Source organism: Chionomys nivalis, chromosome X (genome assembly GCF_950005125.1).
Source record: "Chionomys nivalis chromosome X, mChiNiv1.1, whole genome shotgun sequence".
Classification (NCBI taxonomy): domain Eukaryota; kingdom Metazoa; phylum Chordata; class Mammalia; order Rodentia; family Cricetidae; genus Chionomys; species Chionomys nivalis.
The window spans coordinates 125283178-125295048 of record NC_080112.1 but is presented as its reverse complement, the minus strand read 5'-3'; the positions used below and the strand labels follow the sequence as shown (position 1 = coordinate 125295048).

Genomic DNA, 11871 nt, shown 5'->3' with positions numbered 1-11871 from the left:
GAGGGTTGGGATGGAGGAAAGGTGGATATGTGAGCAGGGAAGTAGATATCTTAATTAAGGGAGCCATTTTAGAGTTGGCAAGAGACTTGACTCTAGAGGGGTTCCCAGGTGTCCAAGGAGATGTCCCCAGCTAGATCCTTCGGCAGCTGAGGAGAGGGAACCTGAAATGGCCCTATCCTATTGCCATACTGATGAATATCTTGCATATCACCATAGAACCTTCATCTGGTGATGGATGGAGATAGAGACAGACACCCACATTGGAGCACTGGACTGAGTTACCAAGGTCCAAATGAGGAGCAAAAGGAGAGAGAACATGAGCAAAGAAGTCAGGACCGCGAGGGGTGAGCCCACCCACTGAGACGGTGGGGCTGATCTAATGGGAGCTTACCAAGGCCAGCTGAACTGAGTTTGATGGAACATGTGATCAAACCAGACTCTCTGAACGTGGCTGACAAGGAGGGCTGACTGAGAAGCCAAGGACAATGACACTGGGTTTTGATGTACTGCATGTACTGGCTTTGTGGGAGCCTAGTCTGTTTGAATGCTCACCTTCCCAGATCTGGATGGAGGTGGGAGGTCCTTGGACTTCCCACAGGGCAGGGAACCCTGACTGCTCTTTGGACTGGAGAGGGAGGGGGAGGGGGCGGGAGAAAGGGGAGGGAAATGGGAGGAGGTGGAAATTTTTTTTTTTTACTTATTTATTTATTTTTATTCTTTTTTAATTAAAATTTCCACCTGCTCCCCATTTCCCATTTCCCTCCCCTCCTCCCAAATATTGCCCTCCCCCCACTTCCCTCCCCCTATCCCCACTCCTCTTCTCCTCCCCCCACTCCATTCCCCCTCCCTCTCGATACTGAAGAGCAGTCCAAATTCCCTGCCCTGCGGGAAGACCAAGGTCCTTCTATCTACGTCCAGAAAGGTGAGCGTCCAAACAGGCTAAGCTCCCACAAAGCCAGTTCATGTATTAGGATCGAAACCTAGTGCCATTGTCCTTGGCTTCTCATCAGTCTTCATTGACCGCCATGCTCAGAGAGTCCAGAATCAACCCATGCTTATTCAGTCCCAGACCAGCTGGCCTTGGTGGGCTCCCAATAAATCAGTTCCACTGTCACAGTGGGTGGGTGCATCCCTCGTGGTCCTGATTTTTTGCTCATGTTCTCCCTCCTTCTGCTCCTCATTTGGACCTTAAGAGCTCAGACCGTTGCTCCAAATTGAGACTCTACCTCGATCCATCGCCAGATGAAGGTTCTAAGGTGATATGCAAGATATTCATCAGTATAGGATAGGGTCATTTCAGGTTCCCTCTCCTTAGTTGCCCAAGGTACCAGCTGGGGACATATTCCTGGACACCTGCGAACCCCTCAAGAGTCAAGTCTCTTGCCAACCCTAAGATGGCTCCCTTAGATAGGATATATACTTCGCTGCTCCCGTATCCATCCTTCCTATATCCCAACCATCCCAATCCTCCGAGCTCCTCCCATCCTCCCCTTCTCATATTTCTCATCCCATTTCCCCTTTGCCCCATGCCACCTCACCCGCAAGTTCCCAGTTTTTGCCCTGGAATCTTGTCTACTTCCCCCTCTCCATGCGGATGACTATATGATTTTCTTTGGGTTCACTTTCTTATTTAGCTTCTATAGGATCACACATTATATGCTTAATGTCTTTTATTTTATGGCTAGAAACCGATTATGAGTGAGTACATCCCATGTTCCTCTTTTTGAGTCTGGGATACCTCACTCAGGATAGTGTTTTCTATTTCCATCCATTTGCACGCAAAATTCGAGAAGTCATTGTTTTTTACTGCTGAGTAGTACTCTAATATGTATATATTCCACACTTTCTTCATCCATTCCTCCATTGAAGGGCATCTAGGTTGTTTCCAGGTTTTGGCTATTACAAACAATGCTGCTATGAACATAGTTGAACAGATACTTTTGTCATTTGATGTGGCATCTCTTGGGTATATTCCCAATAGTGGTATTACTGGATCTTGGGGTAGGTTGATCCCAAATTTCCTGAGAAATCGCCACACTGATTTCCAAAGTGGTTGCACAAGTTTGCATTCCCACCAGCAATGAATGAGTGTGCCTCTTTCTCCACAACCTCTCCAGCAAAGGCTATCATTGGTGTTCTTGATTTTAGCCATTCTGACAGGTGTAAGATGGTATCTCAAAGTTGTTTTAATTTGCATTTCCCTTATCGCTAAGGAGGTTGAGCATGACCTTAGGTGTCTTTTGGCCATTTGAATTTCTTCTGTTGAGAATTCTCTGTTCAGATCAGTGCCCCATTTTTTTATTGGGTTCATTAGCATTTTAAAGTTTAGTTTCTTGAGTTCTTTATATATTTTGGTGATCTTTTTTAATAATAATAAAAAAAAACAATTTAAAAAGCCAATGTCTTTTTCCCTTACTTTCTGAACTGATACAGTCATTCAACTCTTCTAATACCAGATGTGTAAGGGCTCTTTCACACACATCACATGATTCTCCAGAAGATCCTGAGAGATTGATGCTTTGCAAGTGAACATTTCAAACAACAATGGAAATAAAAGAATCAGGGTACTTTGGTTTCCTAAGCTTTACTCTCTGCAAAAGTGGGTGAAGAATTCTTAGTCAAAGCTCAAATCCTCTGGTGAATATCAGAATTAATTTCAGTTTTTCTGCTTCAGTCATTTGTGCTACTGAAAATCATCAGACCTTTATCTGCTTCCACCTTTGTTTTCCTTTTACTTCATAAAGCCAGCTTTCCATAGAGGAATCCAGAAGGTAAATCGAGAACAAAGATGCTTTTAGACCAAATCCTTGTCTCTGAAAACACCTGTGCCTAAAAGAATACTGGCTTTAAGCCATTACCGTACCATGGGTCACTATGTTGACAGCAGTCTTTTTTCTCTGACAGATAATGCAGAAGAGGGAATTCATCTGGGACAAGCATCTGTTGAGTAAAATGCATCTGTACAATAGATTATCCTTTTTATAAAAGCGATATTTGCAGAAGAAAGATTTTGTGTATATTCTTGTTTGTTTGAACACAATTCAAAAGCCTATTGGTCTATTTGAAAAATAAGGCTTTAGCCCCACAATAACAATTAACCAATGTCAATGGATGTGCCGGTTGGACCCACTTTCTTCCAATTGCTTAAGATTAAGCTATTAGTGATTTGATTATTTTAGCAAGAGTACAAGAGTGGACATTCTTTCTCTGGTTTGTTGTCTTAGTGTTGACTGAACAAGAGTGGCAGTGTCGCATACCCAAACCAAGTTCTGCTGATGCATTGAAGGAGTGGAAGCCATTAAGAAGCTGAAATGTAAAACCTGACTTCGTTAAATCTAAATTGAATCATTGTGCTGAACTGAATTGTTGGAACAGCTGCCATTAACAAGCCAATTCTGCTTCATGTAGGATTTCCCAAAGCCCGTATCATCTTCTCTCCAATCTTATCTGGGACTTATTTGAGAAAGCTGATTGCTTTTAAGAAATTGTTTTTTCAGGGAGTGTCAAACATTCCAATCTGGCCACCTAAATATGTTTTTAAGGGAAAGGAGCATAGCAGTGCCTCTGAGTGGCCTCATCTTTATTGGACCTTGGCATGGCCCTGAGTCTTAGACTTAAACTTCATTCTTTTCACAATCAACCCCCTACTTACCTCTGAAATTCAGTCACTTCTTCTCTAGTCTAGACCTTTTGCTACAATTTACCTGGCCTAACTAGCATAGCAAAACTCTCTTTGCCCTTTTGTACATATGGTTTTCTCATCCAACATGTCTATTCCCACATTCTAAACTTGATGCTTACACTATTAAAAGACACATACATATCCTGACATGTAACAGTCATTATATCTACTACTGTCCAATTGTAAGGACATTATTATCTGGTTAGAGGGGTCACACATCTTTTTCACTTCTCTTTTCTTCTTTAAATATTTAGAAATTCTTGAGAATGGGGACTAAGCCTTTAATTCACTTTAGAAACCATTTATTTAATACAATAGTCTATTTACATAATCCTTTTGAAATAAGAGCATAGATTCCTCTAAATTTATTTTATACATATTACAAGTAATCCTTCAAGTACTAAATTTTTTTTGAGGCATTTGCTGCTCATGCTTTCCCTTTTGCTGATTTTCTTTTTACTTTTCCCAAATTTCTTATTTTTATCTTTTCTTCCATATTCACTCTTCCATATCTTTTAAGTTCATATTGTTTTGAAAAATATCAATTGGATTAGTAAATTAAATAGGATGCTGAGTGTTGAAGGAAAGTTTTCTATCTAAAGACATTGTATAAGAAATTAAATCATTTCCTTACTCATACTTGTAAAGCAAAATTCTTGAAAACAGGTAAACCTTATTGCATTTTTCCAATGTAGGGCTTTTAAGAAAGGTTTCTGTTGTCTGTTTCTGATACAGTCCTCACCATTAATTCATTTTTAGAAGATATATGGATTTTGAAAATGACCCACAATGACTTAGTATGATGCTTAGAATGAGAATGGCTCCCATGGGCTAATGTGCTTGAATACTTAGTCCCGATTGGTGGAACTATTTGGGAAAGATTAGAAGGTATTGCTATGTAGGAGGAGATGTGTCACTGGGAGGCTTCAAAATTCTCCAGCCATATCCCCTGCTCTCTCTCTCTCTCTCTCTCTCTCTCTCTCTCTCTCTCTCTCTCTCTCTGCCTCCTACTTGCAGATCAGGATGTGAGCTATCAGCTGTTCCTGCCATCATGCCTTTGCCCTATCATCATGAACTCTAAGTCACTGAAACGGTAAGGACAAATAAAGGCTGTTTTTTATAAGTTGCTTTGGTCATGGTTTTGTGTCAGCAACAGAAAAGTAACTGGAGAGTGAACTAGAATCCTACATGAAGAGAATTTATGCCAATACTGATGTATCATGCCTATAATTCAAGTTATTTGGAAGGTTGAGGCAGAAGGATTGAAATTTCATGATCTTCCTGGGCTGCAGAGTAAGTTTGAGGCCTTGTTGGTCAATTTAGCAACACTGTTCACAAAGTAGAAAGAAAATTAGAACTCTATCTCTAGTTTTGGGGTGCTTGCTTAACATATGCAAAGCCCTAAATTGAGTCTCAGTACCCCAAGATGGGATGCAGAGGAAAGCTCTTTCTAATTCATGGAGGAGGGGTTAGGGTATCACAGCTAAGAAAGAGTAGAGTTGCAAGAAGTTACCACTGAAAGACAGAATTCAAGGATTCATATCTGATGCTTCCCTGAATGTAAAACAAAAAAATGGAGTTGCCAGAGTGAAACAAGAAACAATCAAAACCACATCAAAATTTGATGATATCAAAATTCTTGATAGCCAAGTTAATAAAGATAAACCAATAAATAAATATTTAGCATAGTATGTCTGAAATGGCCTTATGACACTGTTTGTATCTTACAATAGATGTGACATACACTACAAAGCTATTCATTCTAGATATATTTGTGATAGTCTTTCAGTCTAGAAATATAAATAAATAGGTTCAATATCCCAAGTGTTTTTCTTTTTTTGTGCTAGGATGTTAAAGTCAAGTTTAATTCACATGTTATGAAGGTTAATAACAATTGCCAATTTCATAGAAATCTAAATCACCTACAACAAGCCTATGGGTACTTTTGTGAGAGATTATTGTGAGTAGGTTAACTGAGGTATGAAGGCTCACCCTAAATTCTAGTCCTATTTCATGGATTAAAAATCCAAGTATTCACCACTCCATCCTTTTGAACTGGGGAGGAAATGCCACCAACTGCCTCAAATTCCTGCTACTATGACTTCCACACCTCAAAATATTGTACCCTCAAACTGTGAGCCAAAATAAGGCCTTCTTTCCTTAAGTTGTTTTGATTATATATTTTGTTACAGTGAAAAATTCAAGGGATCCTGGATGTTTGGATACTGACAGATGGAAAAATACCTGCCCAATAGGAACTATCAAGAAAACTGAATAAGTTGTGTAAGTAAAATATACTAAACCATATTTCTAAATTTATAGAGCTGGTTTTGAAGTTGGACTCTGGCTCAGTCCCTCTCCAATTCCAAGCCTGTTGGTAAGAGAAAAACCCAGAGTTTCTGGAGTTTCTGTCTCATGTCAAGAGCCATGATAGGGGACAGAAAGAAATATGAGTTTAGAAAACATCTTTGCTTTTCTTCATATCTATCATACTTTTCATTGAATATATCTATCATGCCTTTCATTGAATATATATGTGTGTGTGTGTGTGTGTGTGTATGTCTATATGATTAATGTTTAAGTTTTTCACAATGAACAATGAGTTTTTCCTGAAGTGACATTTAAAGTTTCCAGGAAGAAGATGGGGCCCCATAACAACGATTCCACCTGGTTGATATGACGTCATGATACTGATAGCGCTACTACAAGACCAGCTGCACAAGACGATCCCAACTTGGTTAGCTGAAATGGTGCACATCTTATACAACATTCTGGCCAGACCTGCACAAAATACTCAGAGATTATTTGCAATTTTAAAAGACATTGATCTTAAAATTTAATCATCATTTTACTTTCACAGGATCCCCCAGAAAGAACATCGCCCCCACGACAGCTGAAAGTAACTCTACAGAACAACGTCCCCTCTCCCAGTAAAGTTTGCCCTTGGGTTTAGGGACATCATTTAGGGGTTGATTATAATTGATATATGGTTGAGGGTTGGGGAAGGAATTTTATAAGCTCAGGGATCATTTAAAAAAAAGGGATAATAGATTGGTACTTTTTGGTACTTGTGAGTTATTGTTTTGAGACAAATGTATTGGTATCGATTCTTATATATTGATACAAAGTGAAATTATATTGACTATTGTATGCATGCATGTTTCTACCGCTGTTTAAAAACATTTTTTATGTATTGACATATATTGTATTGATATATATTGTATATACTTACCATATTGCAGTGTACATTTCTACCTCTGATTAAGATACTTACATATTGCTTGTGTATTGATATATATTTACCATACTGCAATGTATATTTGTACATTGTTTATATTTGGAGGTCATTGTCCTCATTTGTTTCACAGTTGTTTTTTGTCTTAGTCTTTAAGTTAGATAGGTATTGAGAATTATATAGATCAATAGTATTCTAAGTTTGTCATTTATAATTAGACTAATCAGGCTCTTTAGATACATAGAGATTATACTCAGTATAGATAGATAATCTTCAACCTCTTCAAAGAGCTGTAGAAAATGGCCTTTAATCTAACTCAGAGTTTTGTGGTAGTGAGACACAATTGCTCCTGGCAACACCGCTCTATTCCCAAGAGAATGTTGAGCACCAAAGACACTCCACCTGGAGCCTTTCTTCTTGGCTGAACTGGCCTTTGGGTAAAGAAATGCCCATACCTCAACCACTGACAGAAATACAGAGTATCTGTGAATGGAAAAAAACAGGACTGTCATATCCTGCCAAGACAGGGTAAGATAGTTTTGACAAGTTTCTTGCCTTTGAAAATGGTATGTCAGTTATGTTAGGCCTTAGCCAAAGTTGGTTGCTTCAACACTGCAAACGTGACCTTGGGTGATTGCCCAGGTAGCTAGTTGTCTCTGTGATTTGTTGCATGTTTTGGAAGTTGTTTGATTGCACTTCCTAATTATTCAGGTAACATTATTTCCCTTTTCAGATCTTCGATGGGGTTGAAGACTATATAAATGTAGTTACTTTCGGCTCATGACTTAGCCAAGCTATTTATTATATAAGACCTAAGCTAGTTAGAATAGGATATTTGTACTTATTGTATATAATTTCATAGTAGGTTTAGAACTCTCTTACTTAAACAAAAGGGGGAGGTGTTGCGGGAGGTCCTTCCGCTCCTCCAGCCAATAGCCGCTGAGATACCAGCCCATTGGGGCGTGGTCTCTTTCCCTTTAAAAAAGCGGCTACTTCCCTCCTCGCTCTCTTTACTTCCTGCTCCAGTTTCGGCGACTAGACTTCTTCCTAATTGTGTGCGCAGAGGGCTGTTGTCTGGGACGGTGATCTGTAAGTTTATTCCCCTTTAAATAAATACCACCCTATTAATCACAATTCCAAACTGGTGTGGGATTGTTTATGACTTGCACCTTCAAGCTCTTGAGATATGCTCTAGGGTAATAAAAAGAAAAACCTCAGAGTAGGACTAGGAAAACTTCTTATCTGATGGTTGCTAGACTTTTTCTATTTGAGGGAAAAATGAACAAGCACATGCTTTCTGCTGTTAACCTGTCAATTCAAGAGTTTTGGAAGTTGCTTACAAAGCACTTCCTGTTTACATAGGTAATATATCCTTCTGGGGTCTTTGATGGAATTGAAGAATAGATAGTAATAGTTTTCCTTAGTTATGATAAGAGATAAAGTAGATATAAGTATTATAACTATAATTCTTGTTTGATGCCTGTTTTGTTATATGTAATTTTACTATGTTAAAGTTAAAACCTTCCTTTTTATTTAAATAGAAAGGGGGAAATTGTATGGGAAGTCCTTCTGTATATGTGTTGCTTTATTGGTTAATAAATAAAGAAACTGCTTTGGCCTGTGCTAGGAAAGAATAGAGCTAAACAGGAAAACTAAAATGAATGTGAGAAGCCATGTAGCCCACTGGAGACAGACACTGGACAGAACTTTACCTGGTAAGCCACAACCATGTGGTGATACACAGATTAATAGAAATGGGTTAATTTAAGATATACGAGTTAGCCAAAAATACACTTAAGCTATTGGTCAAATAGTACTGCAAATAATACAGTTTCTGTGTCGTCATTTCAGTTCTGGGCAGCTGGGAATGAACAACAACTTCCCCTAACAATGTCTTGCTGTCTCTGCCCCTATTCCCGTCCAACTCTAGACAAATAAGTTACATTTTTAGGGCCTGATCCCTTCTCAAAACCCAAGGGGCTGGAGAGATGGCTCAGCGGTTAAGAGCATTGCCTGCTCTTCCAAAGGTCCTGAGTTCAGTTCCCAACAACCACATGGTGGCTCACAACCATCTGTAATGAGGTCTGGTGCCCTCTTCTGGCCTGCAGGCATACACACAGAAAGAATATTGTATACATAATAAATAAATAAATATTTTTTAAAAAAACCCAAGATAAGTCACAGAGTTTATCTCAGGCTAAGAATGTTACATGGACCCATGAACATAGCTCTGATTTTGTGAGGGTTCCCAGACAGAAAAAATGACAATAGAAATCAATACATAACAATAACAAATAGTTGGCTGGACCTTGAGTGGTAGGGAGTACATGCTGACTAAAGTTGCTTCAAGCTCTGGCCTTGAATTATCAAAATAACACCTGGGAAAATGACCTCCTCTATTTTTGTCTAGAGGCAACCAGATATTATCTCCAGGGGCAACCAACCTGCTTTGAATCTGCTCTGAAGTTTAAAGTTTAGTTTTCTGTGGAGAAGCCTGCCTTTGTGACTGGGAATCTTATGTCAGTCTGTGTAATGTAAAATATAGGCAGAAATCATCTTTATGACCATTCACAGCTATATTTATACTCAATGTATGGAATATTTTCACAAGATAAACACACAAGCAGTGGGAATATACCCAAAGCTATTATTACAGAACAAATGAAGTTCTTAGGGAAGAAATTAAGTGACTCATGAGAGAAACTACAGACAGGAGCAACTGGTTTCCATAGCCAGTGACCCTATGATTCCTCGCCAACAGGGAATCACATGCCTGATGGGTCGGCTCCTCAAACACTAGTTGTCACTGCTATACATTCCCATGACATTCTGCATATTTCCTTTTCTGTTAAATTAAAAAAAAAGAAGTGTGTAAATCTCTCTTAGAGCAGCAAGGAATGTGGATAACTAAAAGTCATCTGAAGATGATTGGAAGACTGACAAGCAATTATTGTAATAATTTTGAAATTAATAATGGTCAATAATCTATATCAATATTTATAATCACCAATCTGATCAATAACATATAATTAATAATATATATTCAAAATAATATTCAATATTTAGAATTAGTAATTAATAACCTGTATAATTAATTGTAAATCAATAATCTATATTGATGGTAAACTGAGGGCTAACTCAAGCACCTTGTAGGTGTAAATGTAATAGCTAATGTGACATGATGCTGCTGAGTGTGTCTAAATATTTTGAATCTGAGTTATCATAGTAGCTTTTTCTAGAACATTAACTATTATCTATTAATCTCAGATCAATTTTTTTAGAGTGGCCAATAGCAATAAAATATATTTAGATAAACGGTTTATATGAATAGTGGTGTGTATTTGCTGAATCAAGGTTGTGGGTGAAGCTGTAAACTTGTAATAAAAGCAGTTAATAAACCAATTTGGTTATGAGAGGGCAGTGCCAATCTGTCTTAGTACATATGTAGTAAGATTTAGGTAATAGAACATTTGTCTGAAGTACAAAACAAGATTTGTGACAAAATACACATATCAGCATCATGGGCAGAATTTACACAATTAGCAATGGAGCAATTTTTAAGGGCAGTTAAGCCCCTGGGCTAGAGAGTTCAGTATAGAAAAAGGGGAAGTAACAAAGGGGGCATAGAAATCGATCGTGGTTGCTTCCTGCTTATATGGGGGCAAAACTGGGAGTCCTGAAGCCTGGAGTACAGTGGAAATCTGGGAAGAGTGGGCTGTTTCAGGATCTGTGAGACATTCAGAAAGAAAGAAAAAAGGTATGACTTCCTGGAAGTCCCAAAGGATGAATGTGCAGTGCAGTGAGAAGTAAGAAATCCCTCATCCAGGCTGAAGAAGCTACATACAACAGACAGAGGGACTAGAACAAATCGTGGAACTCAATAACAGCAAGTGACCATTCCCGAGAGATATTTAGGGCAGAATATATGACCAGAATGATGCATTTTTTTTTTAAGTTTAAGTTCCATTTTATTTTTCCAAGGTGTTTTCTTCTGTCTTTATGAAGCCACTTTACATGGGCTTTGGTGGAGGTCGTGGTGCAGCACCAGCAGGTCTAAATCGGGGTGGGGGTGTTCGGTCCTTCCGAGCTTCCCGAGATCGATTCCTGACTACCTTGCTATGAATAGCACAGCTCACATAGTAATGCAGCTTGACATAGAGTTTGGGGAGCACATAGGCATTGAAGACACTTGCTTCGGATATGTCCCTGACGGCAGCCGCCTCTACGATGTTCCAAATGATGAACTTCTTAATGGCCTTGTCCTTGGGCACACAGCGGGCGCAGTTAGTGCAGCGAATTGGCTGCACATGGCCGCGGCCTTTTTTGGCACGACCGTTGTTTCTCCTTTTTTTGGTCATCTTGGAGCCAAGTCCCGAAAGAGCCAGAATGATGCATCTTACAGCAGATTTTCTCATCCTCATAACTATTGACATTCTGAATCAGAAAACTTTTGATTTTGACTGTTCCCTATATTACAGAATGTATAGCAGCATTTCTAGCCTCTCCCTACTAGATACTAGTAGTGACCCCTCACTATACACAACAACTGAAAGTACCTTCAGACATTGCTGACTGTCCTCTGGTGGGTAACATAGCCCTCAGTTAAGGATTCCCATTCTGTAGAGATAGAAGGCAAGAGACTGAGAACAAAAGTGAGGAAAACATACCTGAGAAAGTAATGAGGTGGACGAGAATTTACAGCAAAGGAAGCCAAGGCTTATGTTAGTACAAAAATTCAACCACCGGATAGAAGTTATGATGGTTGAAATGAGTCTTATAGGTCACCAAAGAAATGGCTGAGATGACACATACAAGCTGTTGTAACAACCAACCTCAAATCTCCGTGGCTTGATATTATAGAAGTTTCTGGAAGACAAGGACTTGTTCTATCATCTTTGATTCTTTCTCTTTAGTGCTTGGGCAAACAAAACTGCTATACTTGTTGAATGATTGA

The 11871-nt window shown here is 38.9% G+C and overlaps 1 protein-coding gene across 1 annotated transcript; it reads right to left on the bottom strand.

Annotated features, from left to right (window-relative positions):
• Positions 1–10927: 10927 nt before the first annotated feature.
• LOC130868031 (40S ribosomal protein S26-like) lies at positions 10928–11281 on the bottom strand. The gene has a single exon (XM_057760264.1). It carries the CDS (start codon positions 11273–11275, stop codon positions 10928–10930), a length of 348 nt encoding a protein of 115 aa, XP_057616247.1. The 5' UTR covers positions 11276–11281.
• Positions 11282–11871: the final 590 nt, after the last annotated feature.